The sequence below is a fragment of the Heterobasidion irregulare genome, assembly GCF_000320585.1.
Source record: "Heterobasidion irregulare TC 32-1 unplaced genomic scaffold scaffold_10, whole genome shotgun sequence".
In the NCBI taxonomy this organism is placed as follows: domain Eukaryota; kingdom Fungi; phylum Basidiomycota; class Agaricomycetes; order Russulales; family Bondarzewiaceae; genus Heterobasidion; species Heterobasidion irregulare.
This window is the reverse complement of record NW_009258206.1, coordinates 515,225-534,620: the sequence shown is the minus strand read 5'-3', so window position 1 is coordinate 534,620 and position 19,396 is coordinate 515,225. Positions and strand designations below refer to the sequence as shown.

The window sequence follows — 19,396 nt, the reverse complement described above, 5'->3', positions numbered from 1 at the left end:
TTCAAATATTAAAAGCCCTGATTTTTAGGGTATTCATTGACCCTTATATATATATAATAGATAAAAGATAAATGTGTAAGAAAATCAGAAATATTAAGATTGCCTTATTCATATCAACATATTTAGGTTACCAGAAAAATAGTTTAGACCTTGTGGCTTAGTGGCTTAGAGCACTAGTCTGGGGTGTGCAGGCATAGGTTGTTAGTTTGATTCTAGTAATAGGCAAATTTATAATAAGGTGTGACTTTGGTTTGATTAGTAAGCTCTATAGATACTCTATGATTGGAAGTGTAGTAGTAGTAGAGAAATCATAGAACTGGGTTTGTTGATATTTTTCCGAAAATCCATATAATAAATTAGCTTTAATTAGCTCTCATTAGATCTTATAATTTCAGAATTAGAGGGGGGGTTAGCTAAAAATCCTTAATGGTATATAGCTATATTTATGCTTAACTATGGTTAATTTAATATGGAGCTTTTCCCTGATGACTAAGGAAAGAAAAAAGAGGAATGCCATAATGTTGATGATCTGTACAGGGAAGAACGAGGAGCCATGCCATGTTTGGCAGAGCGAGACAAAGCGGTCGCCGGAGTTGGTCAGGTCGAGCGTAAGCGATTCCCATGGCTATCATGCTTCTTCGACCGCTCGTTGTCGTCGTTCACGACGCCCACACGGTCTAGCTGATCTCTGGCGCCGTGTCGGCGAGAACTCTGATATCTCGAGTGGCGGATGCTGCCATGATGCCATCCCAACGTGCGCTACCCGCCGACGTGTTTTGCTCCCCGCAAACGTCACTCGGTCGCTGAACCCTCGATGTGATACCCTCTCGGCGCCGGCTCTCCTTTTCGATGCACATCCTGCCAGGCCTCGTCTCCGCCCACACGGATGGTCCCCTTCCCTTCGGCCGAAGTCCAGCAAGAGCGACCCCGACGCGCTCACGCGGATCCTCGCGCATTGCACGGCCGTCCACAAGCCGAGCACTGGGACAGCGGTCTTCGAAGAGCTGTTCGGGGTATACACGAGTCTCTGTGTGAGCACCCGTTTTCACTTTGATGCTCCGCTGTTTCATGATTGCTGACCTCGACACTCTCCCCGTCCTTTTGGCTGGCTGGCCGCGTGATACGGATGTGCGGCCCCTTGCCATGCTAGGGTGTCTGCATGTCCTTACCTTCCTGCGTCCATTGTCCCACCCTCCACAACTGCACCTCCGTCTCCACTGCCCTCTTTGAGGAGACCGCCACACGGTGCCATGACATGCAGTCAAGCATCAAGGAGGTATCCAAGGGCAGGCCGCTCGAGGCGCGGAGGGCAAGGAAGTGAGCGTGCAGAATGCTTGAGGATCATACATGTGCATTTTTGCCTACCAATACTACATGGAGGATACGAGAATGACCTACAGATGGATGCGAACGGTATATCTTCAACGCATGCATAAAGCTTAGAAAGACGTGCACAAGCGGCGTCTCTCCACAAGCACCTCCTCGCGTTCTCTCACCTCTCTCATAATAACATCACACATCTTGTCCTCGGCCATCTGCATCTTCTCGCTTTTTGCGCCCCCTCAATGTTGACCCAACACCCACTTAACACCAGCCCATGTGTTATTTTGTACTTTCTTATGTGCTCCTGCTTGCTTGTTTCTGCCCTGCACCTTCCGCCTGGCAGGCCACTTCTCATGACAGTATTGGCCCTTCGTCGTCCCTCTATGCGGCTCGCGCTCTTAAATATCTGAACGCGACTGCCTTGGATGCTATCGTAGAACTCATGTGCATCTTCCCCAGTCGTCTAACATCCTTCTCTCTGTGTGTACAGGTTCCTCATGCCCCTCGCTTCGTTGGCTCTCGTAGAGTCTCTCATCCCTTGCACTCGTCCAAAGGTGCCCATTTTTTGCGTGCTTTGTCCTTTTGAGACCTTCGAATTCCTGTGCTCGTCCGCATAATGGCCCGCCTTGACAGCCAAACACCGACGAGGTTCAGCGCAGCCTTCGATAATCCTCTCGGCTGTTTTCCTGAACGCGCATCTTGCGCCGTGTACTGACCGTTTCTCGTTGTGACCATAGGCCAATATAAGACAGCACATTGCTCGTCACTTATCTATGAAGTATTCTGGCGCCCATCCAGGCACATCGCCGCGATTGAAGGCATGGAATATGTTCACTCTCTTTTCTTCTCTCCTTGTGTGCAAGCTGGCTGACTCGAATTGATTCCACGCGCCTGCTTGCGCCGCATCTTCGTCTCCTGTGAATCAGGTGCCGCAAGTGGATCCGATGTGTGCGAGATTGACTGACTCCAATCAATTCGACATAACTGCGTCGCGTCTCCGTTCCGAGGATAATAGTTGCCCTAAATCGATCTGGTATGTCCGAAATATGTCGCTCCCTTCTCGGCAAGTCGTTCCGAGCACTGCGAAACTACGATGCGACGCCGGGCGTGCAGATGGCTGCGCAGATGGCAGAGACCAGCGAAAAATGCTGCAAATTTGCCTGGTGAGCGGTCGATGGCAGAAGCCCGGAAGGGAGATCCAGGAGACGCATACAGTGCATGATCAGGAAAGTAGGGCGCATCTAGTTGATATTCCAACAAAAGTACAACGGGTAAGGGGTGACGAACATACTCCCAGTGTGCGTAATGGACGCCTTTCCCCTTATGCCCGCCCAGGTTGCATTCCTTTCCGTCTGTCGGCAGCCGATGCCTAAGAATCAATAGTCTTCTCGAGGGCGACGCATCGAGCCTGGCGCTCAGATCGTTCCAGCATACCTTACACATGCACGACACACCTCTAGTCCGGCTCTGTGGACATTGCGAGCATAGCGTCGCTAATTTTCCTTCTCGTGCACGGGGAGTCAATGCTCCAAGGGATGATAACATATCCATGTGTCCACTCAGGGCATTCCGCGGATCAGTCAAATTTATTGAGAGCGCGACGCCTGTATTCTGAAGTAGTCCGTTCAAGAGGATAATGGATGCCATCTAATACATCCAAACTTAACGAGTGTTCGAAAGTCATTGTAATCACTGGTGACACAGTATAAGCACATGAGAAACACAACAACAAAGTCATAACTCGTCAGCAGAGACTCGATAGCACTCGCTCCAAGAGGGCCCATGGACGAACCGACTTAGGTCAAGCTCTGTCATGTCTACACCACATCGTAGCAACATCCTTGGAAGCCTTATTTTCGCACGAAGATCGAAGGGGAGCCAAAACAACAATTTATCACTCAAACCCACTACCCACCCATCGTCTCTCAGTGTAATGGATGCACGGGAGCCATCTGCAGGAGCAGAAGGAAATATGTCATCCACATGGCGTAGTGCATGTTCCGCCTGTGACGAAAATGTGATGGGAGCTGAGATGTGCAATTGTCAACTGACAAGGATGTATAACAGAAACGAGCTTCAAGAACTCACCTAGATACGAGGGCACTGCAGATGTTACTATCTGCGGGTCACACATAGTGGCTGGAGAGCATACATGCTCAAGCTCTGAGAGTAGGGGAAATTCGACCTGGTAAGGATACCCCTGAGGATGTTCACCGACCAATTTCTTTGGTGATGAATCCCAGATCAGGATCGTCTTGTCGTCCGAGCCCGAGACGATCCGTGTCCCGTCCCGCGAGAAAGCGACGGACCGGACCGGACGTGTGTGTCCCTCGAGAGGCTCACCAACTGCTTTCCCTGTTGATGAATCCCACAGCCGGATCGTCTTGTCGGACGAGCCCGAGACGATGCGGGTCCTGTCCCGCGAGAAAGCAATGGAGTTGACCCAATCTGTGTGTCCCTCGAGAGGCTCACCAACTGCTTTCCCTGTTGATGAATCCCACATCCGGATCGTCTTGTCGTCCGAGCCCGAGACGATGCGGGTCCCGTCCCGCGAGAAAGCAACGGAGTTGACCGGACGTGTGTGTCCCTCGAGAGGCTCACCAACCGCTTTCCCTGTTGATGAATCCCACATCCGGATCGTCGAGTCGCACGAGCCCGAGACGATCCGTGTCCCGTCCCGCGAGAAAGCGACGGACCAGACCCAATCTGTGTGTCCCTCGAGAGGCTCACCAACCGCTTTCCCTGTTGTTGAATCCCACATCCGGATCGTCTTGTCGTCCGAGCCCGAGACGATGCGGGTCCCGTCCCGCGAGAAAGCAACGGAGTTGACCGGACCTGTGTGTCCCTCGAGAGGCTCACCAACTGCTTTCCCTGTTGATGAATCCCACAGCCGGATCGTCGAGTCGTCCGAGCCCGAGACGATCCGTGTCCCGTCCCGCGAGAAAGCGACGGACCGGACCGGACGTGTGTGTCCCTCGAGAGGCTCACCAACTGCTTTCCCTGTTGATGAATCCCACAGCCGGATCGTCTTGTCGGACGAGCCCGAGACGATCCGCGTCCCGTCCCGCGAGAAAGCAACGGAGTTGACCGAATCTGTGTGTCCCTCGAGAGGCTCACCAACCGCTTTCCCTGTTGATGAATCCCACAGCCGGATCGTCATGTCGGACGAGCCCGAGACGATCCGCGTCCCGTCCCGCGAGAAAGCGACGGACCGGACCCAATCTGTGTGTCCCTCGAGAGGCTCACCAACCGCTTTCCCTGTTGATGAATCCCACATCCGGATCGTCTTGTCGGACGAGCCTGAGACGATGCGGGTCCCGTCCCGCGAGAAAGCAACAGAATTGACCGGACCTGTGTGTCCCTCGAGAGGCTCACCAACCGCTTTCCCTGTTGATGAATCCCACATCCGGATCGTCTTGTCGGACGAGCCCGAGACGATCCGCGTCCCGTCCCGCGAGAAAGCGACGGACCGGACCCAATCTGTGTGTCCCTCGAGAGGCTCACCAACTGCTTTCCCTGTTGATGAATCCCACATCCGGATCGTCGAGTCCCACGAGCCCGAGACGATGCGGGTCCCGTCCCGCGAGAAAGCAACGGACCAGACCCAATCTGTGTGTCCCTCGAGAGGCTCACCAACCGCTTTCCCCGTTGATGAATCCCACATCCGGATCGTCGAGTCGGACGAGCCCGAGACGATGCGGGTCCCGTCCCGCGAGAAAGCAACGGACCAGACCGGACCTGTGTGTCCCTCGAGAGGCTCACCAAGCGCTTTCCCTGTTGATGAATCCCACATCCGGATCGTCGAGTCGTCCGAGCCCGAGACGATGCGGGTCCCGTCCCGCGAGAAAGCAACGGACCAGACCGGACCTGTGTGTCCCTCGAGAGGCTCACCAACCACTTTCCCTGTTGATGAATCCCACATCCGGATCGTCTTGTCGTCCGAGCCCGAGACGATCCGTGTCCCGTCCCGTGAGAAAGCCACGGAGATGACCTGGTTCCGACGATATATGATATGCTGCACAGTTGGCCAACCCGTAGCTGCTCCCTTGCAGACCCTCAGGGTCCCATGAAACATGCTACTGAAACAATTGTGTATGATGGAAGTTGGAGGACAAAAGGGTAGGGCAGACAAATATATATGCGGAGTCGATTGGGAGATGGGAACTCCGAAGGTGTTTATGAATGCGTGAGCGTCGCGCGCATGCTTCAATAGTTCCCGCGCATCATCATTTGCATCCTAGTCCAAGACAAATATCATGAGTCCCCTCAATATGGATCAGATAGGAAGGTCACCTACAGTACACCACTGCATAAGAGAAGACAGTGCTTGGACCGCACCATGCACCGCACCAAGGAGACTAGCAACTTCGATCCAGAAGAGGAGTTTTTCGGATAGGAGCAACGCAACAGCTCCCCGAATGTCAAGATCATCAGATGGTATACGCTGCAGATGACTCGCCCAAAATCGACACGAGTACGAAAGATGCTCTGGAATATGTTCTTGAATACGATTTGTAAGGTCGCCGATAGCCTCGTTCAGAGTGTACGAGGATTCAAGATGACAGATATTGAACGAGAGTTCGCTATTCATGATACTCAACGACGCGAGTGTCAGGTCCTTGTGCGCCTCAGTTGTGTCGACATGGAATTTCCGACTGCGAGAGGAATCCAATAGAAAGTCGCGGAATGATGTGTGCAAAGGACGGATGGGCTCCTTCCCAGTGACCCCGCTCAGCAACGAGCCCATATATTCCAAAATGATCTTTGGATCGAATCGGGTTTTTCTGTCCTTGGCAGCGTATAGTATCATGTCCAATGATTTCATGGAGAGCGGCTCGAAGGCACTCAATAATAGTGCCATAACCAGCCTGAACCTATCCATAACTTTCTCCGTGAAAGAGCCTTGATTTTGGAAAAAGTGCGACAAAACCGTCATATACAGGCCATCCAGGTGCCACGTTTCGCTAGTCGTACCCTGGATCAGGAGGTCGTATCGTTCCCTCGGGGTGGAACCGGGAACGCCAACACCTTTGATAAATTCGCAGGCGACGGACGCCCACTGGAATAAACCCTCTGATTGGTCCACGAGCGTGCTCTTGCATCCGGCATCGATGTCATCACGATCAAGGTCTCCGAGCTTATTGTTGATATATAACCTGATATCGTCTCTCGTCGATTGTGATGGAATGTCATCCATCTTCTTTACGATGATCTTGTTATTGGAGCTGAACGTTGTTTCGATATCTTTCTCCAAGCGAGAGGTGAGGAGGATGCGGAAATTTGGAGGAAGTTCTTGGGTTCTGTTAGCCAGCAGCAGAAGCAGCGCTTCACGAGATGTTGGGTCTGAACATTCATCCAGAGCATCGACGACTATGACTAGAGGACCGGTCATTGTGAGCTTCTCGACCGGCTTCATGATCAGGTTCTCGAACTGGCTCGTGATATCTGAAGTGGTCCTCAATTCCCGATCATGTTGAACCACCTCGCCCAGCGCGTGCCGTATGGATCCATTGAACCCAGCCAAATTACGTGCCACAGTGGAAAGCAGTTTGTCTGGACCGCGGTCGGCCCGGCCGCGTACAAATGAAAACGAAGATCCAAGGCGATTGGAGGCCTTGGAATAGCGAGCGACAGTATGCGCGATTGCCGATTTACCTGTCCCTGCGGTGCCAAGGAGTAGGAAGACCCGAGAACCATCGTCTCTAGTGATCCACTCCGCAATCTCATCAAGGATGGATGTGCGAGTTCCTGATTGGCAGCCCTTTGACATCTGAAAGCCAGCACCGGCAGCATACGGGATGTCGTCCAGACCAAATTGCATGGCTGTACGACCAGAAATCAGCCAATCGCCAATAGTAGATAAGTCGACTTTGCTCACCAGATGCCTGCACTTCATCCAGAATCTGCGTGACCACAATCTTAGTCTGTACAGTCACTCGTCCATAGAATTCTTCCTTGAGCTCGCGTAATACCGTGCAGTAGCCGTCGATCTTGTCATCGACGTTGGAGAATAGATTGTGTCCTGTTCGCTTCCCTGTCCAGGAAAGGGAGATTGTAAGCGAATGCCCTTAAACAATGACAGACGAGGCTTACAGAAGCTCTGGGGCTTTGCGTAGTCGCGGATAAAATAACAGCACTCTGTTGTCTGCTGAGCGATGCGTTGCAATACGTCCTTGCTAGACTCGATCTTCCCGTGCTCGATCTTCTCCCCGCTCTGGAGGTCATCCACGATGTCGTAGAAAGAGTCCATCGCCTTCAACAGGTTTTTGATCTTTACATCACGGTCCATCTGCGTCTTGATGATCTTTACAAGGAACAGTTTTTCGTCAGTCCCGTCATTCAACTCTATACGGTCAATGAAATATGAACCTTCTGAACCGCTGAAACCATGATCCAAGCCGTTTTGGCATAAGGATGAACCTGATACAAGTTACTTGTCGATATCTTATCGTCCGCATGAGCACGATCGACACATACCTCTGTTACCGTATCCATCAATCTACAAAAGATGTCGATCTTCTGGAAAACAGGCGTCCAAATGTCGACCAGAGTGCTGGCAGCCTCAGAAGCGGAGCTTGCACCTTCCACAATCGTGTTAGGGACATCCGAAAGAGGTCGCATCTGCAATGAAACGGCCTTGGCGGTTGCTAGCGCAGTTGTAACGTCTTCGTGAATTGTAACGATGCCCATTTCCTTTGGGGTTTCTGGTATACAATGGCTACTTGGTATTGCCGATGAAGTATCGGAGATAGGCGGTTCGAACGGTTCTCGTGGGATTCTGACTTTAACGACCATACACAAGTCGACGCGGGCTCCTGAGTCTCCCGAAAGAGTCCTGGTGACATCTAGGACGCAAGACAATCATGAGCGGGATCGAGTTCGTGAGATGTTTGCTTACCAACAGTGCCGCCGTTGAGTATTGAAGAGCAGATCGTTGCAATGGTCTCTGAAATTGAACCGATGTGTTGTTCCTGGCGTATTCTGTGGTGCGCGTAGATGTCAAGCTTCAAGATTGAAGACGGATGGGTATGGCTTTGGCCAGCAAGGCGGGTCAATGACGGAAATCACAATCAATCCAGGAACATGCTCTTACAAGGAGAAAGATTCGTTCCACTCCAGGGAGTTCTCTCCGCGAGCAATGTTCGTCTTTTTTTGTACATCGCCAACTGTCAGGACACCACGAAACCTGTCGTCAATCTTAAGCGTGTATTTGAGGCGTTTGACCTTGGGTAGACCGGCGGCGCGGATGACTGTCGAGATGCTAGGCGTGAGGAGAGTTCGGTATGCCAATCACAAGTCATCAATGCATGCCTTTGACAATCAGCTGAATTTTCGGTTGGGGATCGATGGAATCGCTTCGCAGACGAGTCCTGGATCAGGAGCTGTGCAGACTGATGAAGCCAGAGTTCACACTCACGACGATATCGGGGGACGCATCGTTAGGGCCTGAACAGTGGACATGGTACAAGAGGAAGATACGCGAGCGCCAACGAACACGACTCGCGATCCTAAGATCGCTCCCGATACAGAAGGACAGCCTCAAAAGAGAACAAAGTCTGTGCCCGGCGCTCACGACGAGAATACACGACACGGCGCCATCGAAGGTGGTCTTGAGATTATCCCTTTCCACTGGCTCGCTCGGGGGCAGCCTTCCCGAGAACGAGGGCGCGTTCGTGGTCGCAGGGATGGGATGCACTCCTTGCAAGGTTCGAACTTTGGAGGCCGCGGCGGTCGAGGAGCTCCGGCAGTGCTCCGGCGCCGACCGACGACGCATTGACAGTCGAATGCGGATGGGGTCCATGCCTCCTCGGTCTCTGTGGACTCTCCGCACTCCTCGCCGATCTGATGCCCATGCGCCCCCTCCCGCCCACGCCTGGCCTAGTAGGCGCGCGCGCATCGATCCTCGCTGACCACGCAAGCTTCGACACCATTTCCCTGGGCTCTCGGACGTGCCTCAAGGAGCTGTTTGCGCTGGCCGGTGTAGCGGTGACTGGCAGTGAGCAGCGCCCACGAGCATCTCCGTGAGTCCTCATCCCGACACCGGTCCCTATGGTTCGTGCTTGCAGAACCTTGACCGCATCGTTCCCTCATTGTCACGTCACCTTCCTGGCCATGGTACCAGCACTTCCTCCTCGCCCTATATTTTTCGATCTTATGTTCGGCACTCTCACCACCTCGCCACGTTCACCTCCTTGCATCTCCATGAGCCCACTGGGCGTGACCGTGACGAGGAGTTGCTCGGAAAACGGAGGGACTTCAGTTACCCGAATATTGGGAACGGCTGAACGGGGAGAGGTTAGTCTAATAGACCTTTAGACAATAGACTTTGGGACTATTAGTCAGTGAACTTATGTACTTGTAGACGTCTCAAAATCGTAGACTTTGGGACTTTGGGATGGGAGCAGGGGCCGAGGCCGGCCGGGAGTGCCAGGCTTCTTCGGAGAACCACACAGTACCAAAGAGACATTCATCGGATGACAGATCTGTCGTCATCGCCGTAGCAGGGAGCGATAGCGAGAATGTCGCTATCTAGCCTCTCTAGCCTCTCTCGCCTCCTTGTTGACCACCCAAACGTCACTCACAGCCTCAGTGTTGCTTCTTTCTTGCAATTTTTTCGGCTCATCGATCATCTCAAGGAGCACCTGTCATGGCACCTGTCTCCCGACTCCAAGGGCCCTCCTCTTGTCTTGCCGAAGAAGATACGAGGTTTCTGTGCAGCTGCGCTCGGTGTAGAAGACCAGGGGCTCATTTCCGAGTGTTGGGCAGCCTTCCGGAGCGCGGCGTGGGGTACAAACACAACGAAGGACGGTCGGGACGCTGGAGACCTAGTAGATCTCTTTTTGAAGCATGGTGTTGAGCATGAGATCGGTGTTACGACTGCTCGTCGGTAACCCCAAGAGTAGGAGGTTCTTCCCTAGGTCACTCGTGGAGGATGTGTGGAACGGTGGTCTCGACTGTACGTGTAGCACAGGGGCCAGAAGTGTATTGCGATATAGCAATGAAGACTGTAGTAGGAAGACTACAGTGGATGAGGGTGCTGTGGTAGGAAGACCACAACGAACGAAGTAGACAGTATGAAGACTGCCTAAGAACGAAGAGAATAGACTGAAGAACCTCAGCCTACTCTATGGGCCTTTTATACTACTTTAGGAAGTAGGGCGTGAGAATACCATATATGTATCCGTAGGTATACTCTAAGTCGTTCTCTCTCAATAACGACTACTCTTGTGTTTCTCCGTCAGTCTCCTTCCGGCCAGGAAAGACTAGGAGCTCAATGCCCGATGTGTGAGTAGTTTGTAAGGCGGCGTTCCATGCCCGCTACGCAATAGGCCCGTGATACTCGACCAACGATAAGGTGATCCGTTGGGAGTGGATGACCAAGGTTACTATCTGTACCTTGTTTGTACGCCTCACCTTGTGAGGCCGCTCGGTATTTGTGATGATCGTGTCGGAATAGACCGCCGTTAAGGCCCGACAGAATGTGATCATAACAATCGGTACGTTGTTTCAGTTGTGTGTAGTACCCTTTTAGATGCTCATTTTCTGTAGGCTTTCGTGATTTGTATCCCCCGACACGAAAATGTCTGGATCCACACTGTTCGGGAGGACGAAAGGGACCACAACGTCAAGAGTTGTTAGATCTGCGCGGGTATCGTGCCGTTCTCTTCACGCGCGATTTCGGCCCCCTTCCTGTCTGGTCATACTCTGCAAAATGCCCCCGTAAGTTGTCCTATACATACACCATGTTGACACCGCTGACTCTGACCGTCCTTGTAGGATGCGGTGCCCGTTATTATCCTAACTATTACATCTATAACGGCACTCGTACATACTATCTCGGGATCCCGTATGCCATACATGTTACAATGCACTCGTACGTCGAGTCCTCATTATGTGAGCGCTTCGCAAATTCAATGGTTTGTGCCTGGTAAGTTCTCCTCACGAATATGTACATTTGTATTTGACTGATCATTTGCAGGGTTTCTGCTACGAACAATGCCCGTATCTACGAACTAGATCACGGCGTCCCCAAAAACTTCTCTTGGCCTGTCAGTCTCGCGCTCACCGGCGAAATTGTTTGGGACGCGTTCTTCCTTCACGGCCTCATCTGCGACTTTCACGAGAGATCGGATATCCTCATCCTCAGCGATACTCCTCACCCTGATCGTCTTCGTGAAGCTCTAGAGGCTTGGAACATCGCGATGGTAGGCCCGGGACAGAAACTGTGGAACCATGCATGCGAGCAGTGCTGCGCCACTGAGGAGAGGGACAACAGTGTCTGTACGTTTGTGTGTTAGAATGTATGTCTCTCACAATATCTTACTATATCAGATGCTCTTTGTGCTGTCGTCTGCGACGGGGTGGCAGTCGGCCGCCCTTGCTGTGCTCACCACGATTGTCAACAACCCCTTCCAACCCAACGAGCCAAGTACTGCACTGAGCACTCGTGGGAAGGGAATATTTGTTGCATCACAAGCTGCGACAGAACGATTGAGGCCGGATTTCAGACTTGCAACTTGCCGGACCACCGTTCAATGGAGAAACATGGCATTGAAGAACATTCCGCCATGTTCCAGCTTCGAAAACGCCTCGAACGGCGCAAGGTCGCGCTGATCGACGATTCTATGCCCTTCAGTGAACAGGACACAGATCCCTCGACCGCCATGGCTCATGACGACGCTGTTGAGATGGAAGCGTCGGCCGTTGATGAGCATGCACCCGCGCTAGGGTCCGAGGGAGGTATTCGGGAAGCTTTGGGGAGACACCGAACAGCGCTAGACAAGTACCGAAGACGCCGACTATTACCGAACACGGTCGGTCCCTACCCGACCGACGACAAGCCACCGAAGGACGTTCGGCAGCACTTGGGTCAGTTCGCCCACACTTCACGTACTTACCATGACCGCATAGGAGTGTTACGATAGATGTTTACGAGATCGGAGCCAGTATTCCGTATCGGCCGATGTCCTCCGTGAGTCGGTCGGTCCTTATCGCTTATCTTCCTGACTTCCGCATGGTCGGTCAAACGCGATCTTGCACCATTGCTTGGCCACCCTGGTCGTACGATACCTCTTCTTTATTTTTCATTGGCTCTCCAACGCCTGTTCCTGCTACCTACGCTCGGGCGACGGATCCCGAACGTTCGGGATTTCGACATCACTGATTACCTTTTACCCTATCACCTTTGGAACCCATATGGACATCTCACCTACCTTCTTATCTTCTCTGATCGCTGGGGCTTGGCGCCCATTCGACATCTACTCTCATTTCTTGTTTAATATTTTACTTAGGGGCTCTGTTTACTATAAAAACCTACATACAACTCTGGAATAAACCAGCTTTCGCACCCCACAGTTCAGAGCTCATTCGCACTCGTTTCAACCATCGAAATCGTCTTCATCGACTCCCGAAAACTTGTCATCCTCGTCGTTCGGCCTCATTCGCGTTCGTACTCGTCTCTTCGCTCGTACCCCCCATCCTCCCTCGTATATTGTCAGAGTCCCGTGTGGCTCTTGAAGCACGTAGTTGTCAGTCGCGACACTACCTTCTCGTTACCGACCGAATCCCCGACTCGACCGACCGAACGTTCGGTCGGTGTTCGGCGCAGTCCCGAAACCGTTCGGGCGCTATAATCTCATACTCCCCGTTGTTTCTCAGTACGCCATCGATTTCTAAAGTCATCACTAACAATTCCTTGTGTATTAGATACTAGCTCCAGCACCCCCTGCATTAGAGGTTGTTTTGGTGTTGTGCTCGGCACTTAGAGCCACCTCTAGCGTATCATTTTGGAGCCCACCGCGAGGGGTTAGTATTCAAAATTACCTCAAGGAATCTACGTCGCTCGTCCCGACCAACAGTGGAGCGCGAAGAACGACAAACAGTTATCGATAGCTTCAATACTCAGGAAACATCTGCCGACCGAAGTTTGTTCGGAGACGCCGATATAGTCCCAGAACATTTATCCCACCATCACTACCTTGATCTCGAATCCTCGCCATCGCTCTCACCACCACCCGACTCCACTTTCTTCTTAACCCCACCTTCGTCGCCGAACCGATCGCTACTCCCGCCGATTTCCCCCATCCTCGACCTTGCACTCTTAGAACAATCATCCCCGTCTCCTATCCCATCTCTCCACGACTCCATCTCTCCGTTAATCCCACGCAGCCCCGTCTTCTGGACGCCGACCATCCGACCGACTTCACTAGAACGCTCCTTCGAACCAGCGACTCCATCCCCGATCACCTTAGAAAACAATACCTTCTCCCCCACCTTTGACTTTCTCACTATGGCGACCCCATCCATGCCCGCTCGTGGAGATCGAACGGCCCCGACCTTTGACCCCCATCAACCCCGCGAATTGAGACGATATTTCTCCGATCTGGACTTCCACTTCGGTCGGTCTGCGGTAGGGGACGAACAAGAAAGAAAGAAACACGCTTGCCGATTCCTAGATGTCGACACCTGTGAGCTTTGGAAATCGCTCACCACTTTCACCGACGCCACGAAGACCTTCAAGGACTTCTGCGAAGAGGTCTACAGGCTGTACCCCGGATCGGAGGAAGAACGCAAATGGTCGGTATCGGATATGGACAAACTAGTCGGCGAAACGAGCAGGGTCGGCATCTTGTCCCTCAGCGAGCTCGGCGACTATCATCGGCGATTCCTGGTGATCACGGTATTTCTCCTCAGCAAGGCACGAATCTCGGTCGCCGAACAAGGACGCGCCTTCGCTAGAGGATTCCAACCGGAGCTATGGGCAAGGATCTCTCAACGTCTACAACTCAAGTTCCCCGATCATTTCCCAGACGACCCCTACAACCTCCAGGACATCCACGACGCGGCCCGATTCGTCTTGCACGGCACCACGGCTGCCTACAGCGCTACCCCTACCGACATCTCTCGAGCAGCCCCCGCCGCGCCGCCCACCAACGCGATCAAGGCCGAAGACCTGGCGACCATGTTCGAACGGCTCACCGACACCTTTGTCAAGGCCATCACAGCTCAGGGGACGTCCAGGCCAGCCGATCGACCATCCCGACAGCCAGGACAAGGCGGCGACAACTGCATGTTCTGCGGCAGTCCCGAACACTTCATGCGCGCCTGTCCCGAGGTCACCGAATACATTCGGATCGGAAAATGCAAGAGGAATATTGAGGGGAAGGTTGTATTGTCAAGTGGGGCATTCGTACCCAGAGAAATCACGGGTAGTAACCTGAAGGACCGAGTTGACGAATGGCACCGCAGGAATCCAGGCCAGCTTGCGACCAGACAGATGATGTTTACGGTAAACGCGGTGCCGACTCACCCGATGACAATAGCCTCCCGTCACGATTCACCCTCATTGCTGGATGTCACCCCGACTTACCAACTCACCGATGTCCAGCGAATCGCGAGCCTCGAACGCGAACTATTCGCGCTCCGAACGCGGGGCGCAAGGGCACGCGAAATGGCGCAGACAGGACGTTCGGCACCTACCCCTTCACCGGTCGCCGAACGACGAGCGATGACCGAAACTCCCGAACCCGAACCCCGACCGACCACCCCGACTCAGCGACCGCCCCCGGTACCAGCCAAGGACGATGCTCCGATCCACCCATACGCCAAAGCCCAGGACGCCACCTATGCACCACCACATGAACGCAACATGGGAGCCCCGGCGAAGATACCATCGGCAAAGAAGGACGCTCCGGCCTACAAGACTACGGCGCCGATCTACGACGAGAAGGTAGCAGCCGAGGTCTACAACAGGGCGATGGCCACTCAGGTGACGCTTACCCAGCGCGAACTACTCTCCCTCTCCGCCGAAGTCCGTTCGCAGGTCAGGGAAGCCACGTCGGCACGCCGATCGCCTGCCAGAGACGCCAGCAATGTTCGGACCTTCTACCAAGATGCCGATCTACCCTATGCCATCGACGATCTCGAACCACCGACTCGACCGACCGTCTCCTCCTTCGTCAATGTCCTGCACCAACCGGAAACACCCCCGCCTGGCGCGATCATCATCCCCGACATGTACGAAACGTACCTGAAGAATCTACAGCCCGGTCAGGTTCCTCAGCCATTGATAGTTGCTAAAGAATCGTCTGCCCTAAGGTCTATTGTTCCCCTCGTCGATCATCAGCAGGAAGTCGAATGCGTCATCGATCCGGGCTCACAAGTTATCGCCATGTCGGAAGGCATTTGCAATGAACTGGCGCTCATCTACGACCCCGAAATCGTCCTCAATATGCAGTCGGCGAACGGCGAAATCGACCGATCCTTGGGTCTGGCACGCAACGTTCCATTCCTCATCGGCGACATCACCCTGTACCTCCAAGTCCACATCATTCGAAACCCCGCCTACGACGTTCTCCTCGGTCGGCCCTTCGACATCCTCACCGAAAGTATCGTCAAGAATTATTCAAACGAAGACCAGACGATCACCATCAGCGACCCGAACACGGGACGACGAGCCACCATTCCGACGATCAGACGAGGACCCCCTCGAGTCCTTCACCGAAGACAAGCGGGTTTTCGCGACTCGATGAATTGATCCGAGATCAAGGAGAAGTTGCACTGATCATTTCCACCGATCATGATACCCCCAATTTCCCACTTATCGAAGCGTCCTCAGATTTCCATTCTCCATCTCCCTCTCGTCGCGATCGTTGTCTCAAGTACATTATGGCCTCCGATTTGGGGCCCGAAAATCATCTCAAAAACAATCTCGATTCCGATATGTCGTCCTTATTTTCCTCAGTCGTCCCCGGTTCTTTCCATTCCACTAATATCGCCGACCCGGTCGCCATCTTCGCCGCCAAGCGCAAGTACAAACCGGTTGCACAGAAAACACGACCAGTCTTGGCCGACCTCCCCGAAAAGTTCCGAATCGTTCGGAACATCCTTGGTGACCCTCTCGCTACCCTTCCGACACTGACACCGAACCCCCCACCCTTCGCGCCGACCGGCAGATACACAGCCGAACGACGCGACCTCATCGACAAAGTCCACTCGGACGACTTCCTTTGGCCGGCCGAACGACAGCTCATGCACCATTTCATGTGTCTACAAGAGATGGGATTCGCCTGGGACGATTCGGAACGCGGACGTTTCCGCGAGGACTTCTTTCCTCCAGTCAATATGCCGGTGGTCGAACACAAGCCCTGGGTTCAACGCAACATTCCGATTCCACCAGGCATCTACGACGAAGTGTGCCGACTTATCAAAACCAAGATCGCTGCTGGAGTCTATGAGCCGTCGAATTCGTCCTACCGATCGCGTTGGTTTACAGTCGTCAAGAAGACGAATAGCACCTCCACTGGCACCAAACTCCGAATCGTTCACAGCCTCGAACCCCTGAACGCAGTCACCATCCAGCATTCAGGTGTGCCTCCATATACCGATCAGATCGCTGAACAGTTTGCAGCTCGCGCTTGCGGCGGCATTCTGGATCTCTATGTCGGCTATGACGAACGAGGGCTCGCCAAATCATCTCGCGACTTCACCACGTTCCAGACCCCATTCGGCGCCCACCGACTCGTCACCCTGCCCATGGGATGGACAAATTCGGTCCCGATCTTCCACGACAACGTCACCCACATCCTCCAGCCAGAGATCCCAGACACCACCATTCCTTTCATCGACGATGTCCCGATTCGGGGCCCACCGACCCGATACGAACTGCCGAGCGGCGGCTTCGAGACGCACCCCGACAACTCCGGCATACGACGATTTGTGTGGGAACACTTTCAAGGCCTCAATCGGGTGGTTCAGCGAATGAAGTACAGCGGAGGAACATTTTCGGGACACAAGGCGACACTCTGCGCAGCCGAAATCACGGTGGTCGGCCATCGCTGCACGTACGAAGGAAGATTACCCGACGAATCTAGGGTAGAGTCAATTATGAAGTGGGGACCTTGCAGGGATCTCTCTGACGTTCGGGCATTTTTGGGGACGATCGGTGTCGTTCGGATCTTCATTCGGAATTTTGCACACAGGGCGCATGCACTGACAATGTTAACGCGCAAAGATTTTCCATTCATGTTCGGCCCAGACCAGATAGCGGCCCAGGACGACCTCCGGTCGGCACTTCTCGAATCGCCAGCCCTTCGGCCGATCGACTATGGGTCGGCAGCCAACGTCATCCTTGCCGTCGATACCTCTCAAATCGCGGTCGGCTTCCACCTCTGTCAATGCGCACTCGACAATCCGCGGGTTCGGTACTATGCTCGATTCGGCTCCATCACCCTTAACGACCGCGAATCGCGATTCTCCCAACCCAAGCTCGAACTCTACGGCCTCTTCCGCGCCCTCCGATCGCTCAAAATGTATCTCATCGGCGTTCGGAACCTGATAGTCGAAGTAGACGCACGCTACATCAAGGGCATGCTCACTAACCCGGATCTCGAACCCAGCGCCAGCATCAATCGGTGGATCGTCTCCATCCTCACCTTCCATTTCACACTTGTCCACGTCCCCGGCACCTCTCACGGCCCCGATGGTCTCTCCCGACGACCACCACAACCCGCCGATCGACCCGAACCCGAAGACGACTTTGACGACTGGATCGACAATCTCTACGGCTTCCTCCATCAGATCAACAACACGTTTCCCACCGCCAACTCAACCTCGACAACAGCCATCTTTACCTCCTCACTCATAGGCGACCTCCCGACCGATGCAGACTCCGACGACGAAGGCCCGACCATCGACTATTCGGATATCCCAAGATCGCAAAAAGCTTTGGAAGCCGAAGAACGCCTTTGGTCGGTCCGCGACTGGCACCGAACATTGGTTCGGCCCCCTTCTCTCTCCGACTCCGAATATGCCACCTTCCTACGATATTGCACTGAGTTCTTTATCGCAGCCGACAAGCTATGGAGAAAAGACTCACACGGTCGACACAAGATTGTTGCAGCCCCCTCTAGTCGGATCACAATTCTCACTGCCGCCCACGACGACGTTGCTCACAAGGGTTTCTACGCCACGACTGCCTTGATCGCCGAACGCTTCTGGTGGCCGCACATGAGGCAAGACATTTCCTGGTTTGTTCGGACCTGTCACCTTTGCCAGATTCGCCAGACTCGCAACGTCCTCATTCCCCCGACCGTCGCTACGCCTGCACCACTCTTCGCGAAGATGTATATGGACACCATGCACATGCCGACCGCCGGTGGTTTCAAGTATCTCGTGCAAGGCCGCTGTTCGGTATCACACTACCCCGAATTCCGGATGCTGCGACGCGAAACAAGCTCAGCTCTTGCCGACTGGATCTTCGAGGATATCCTGTGCCGATGGGGAACACTGGTAGAGATCGTCTCCGACAACGGACCAGCATTCGTCAAGGCGCTCGACCAGCTAGCAAAGAAGTACCACGTTCGGCACATTCGCATTTCGGGCTACAATTCCCGCGCCAACGGCATCGCCGAACGACCTCACTTCGACGTTCGGCAGGCTCTGTTCAAGGCCGTTGATGGAGACCAGGCCAAGTGGAATTGTGCAGCTCATTTCGTATTCTGGGCTGATCGCATTACTGTTCGGCGCCGAATGGGTTGCTCGCCATACTTCGCAGCGACCGGAACCCATCCCCTCCTTCCCCTCGACATTGCCGAAGCCACATATCTTCTACCACCACCAACCACGGCCCTCAGCACCACCGACCTCATTGTTCGACGTGCCATCGCTTTGCAGAAACGCCGATCGGACCTCGCCCACCTTCGCAGCTCGGTAGTCGGCGCCCATGTCCAGGCCGCCATCCGATTCGAACAACAGCATTTGGCCACACTTCGCGACTTCAATTTCCACCGAGGCTCACTTGTCCTGATGCGCAACACGGCCATAGAAAAGGCGCTCAATCGGAAGATGCGTCCACGGTATTTAGGACCTTTGCTAGTAATTTCTAGGAATCGGGGAGGAGCGTATATTTTGGCCGAACTCGATGGATCGGTCTTTGATCGGCCAGTTGCAGCATTCCGCGTTATTCCTTATTTTGCTCGCAGGTCTCTGAAGCTCACCGACCTTGAAGCCCTCCTCGACATCTCGCAGGAACGCCTTCGGGCCATGGAAGAATCCCGATCGAGCGACGACGACG

At 53.7% G+C, this 19,396-nt stretch overlaps 4 protein-coding genes across 4 annotated transcripts; 2 read left to right on the top strand and 2 right to left on the bottom strand.

Moving 5' to 3' along the window:
- Positions 1-677: 677 nt before the first annotated feature.
- On the bottom strand, positions 678-1,145 carry HETIRDRAFT_429493 (uncharacterized protein; the record flags this gene model as incomplete). Its single annotated transcript, XM_009552415.1, has 1 exon — positions 678-1,145. One exon carries the CDS (start codon positions 1,143-1,145, stop codon positions 678-680), a length of 468 nt encoding a protein of 155 aa, XP_009550710.1.
- A 105-nt stretch (positions 1,146-1,250) lies between these two features.
- On the top strand, positions 1,251-2,696 carry HETIRDRAFT_326917 (uncharacterized protein; the record flags this gene model as incomplete). The annotated part of the gene is made up of 2 exons (XM_009552414.1): positions 1,251-1,317; positions 2,437-2,696. The coding sequence occupies 2 exons, from the start codon at positions 1,251-1,253 to the stop codon at positions 2,694-2,696; spliced, it is 327 nt and encodes a 108-aa protein (XP_009550709.1).
- A 252-nt stretch (positions 2,697-2,948) lies between these two features.
- HETIRDRAFT_174188 (uncharacterized protein) lies at positions 2,949-8,118 on the bottom strand (the record flags this gene model as incomplete). The annotated part of the gene is made up of 9 exons (XM_009552413.1): positions 2,949-3,015; positions 3,065-3,350; positions 3,412-3,561; positions 3,820-5,560; positions 5,621-7,146; positions 7,202-7,357; positions 7,417-7,627; positions 7,693-7,743; positions 7,801-8,118. The coding sequence occupies 9 exons, from the start codon at positions 8,116-8,118 to the stop codon at positions 2,949-2,951; spliced, it is 4,506 nt and encodes a 1,501-aa protein (XP_009550708.1).
- Positions 8,119-10,696: 2,578 nt separating this feature from the next.
- On the top strand, positions 10,697-12,248 carry HETIRDRAFT_327150 (uncharacterized protein; the record flags this gene model as incomplete). Its single annotated transcript, XM_009552412.1, has 6 exons — positions 10,697-10,726; positions 10,781-10,820; positions 10,873-11,043; positions 11,101-11,251; positions 11,303-11,604; positions 11,656-12,248. 6 exons carry the CDS (start codon positions 10,697-10,699, stop codon positions 12,246-12,248), a joined length of 1,287 nt encoding a protein of 428 aa, XP_009550707.1.
- Between the last annotated feature and the right edge of the window lie 7,148 nt (positions 12,249-19,396).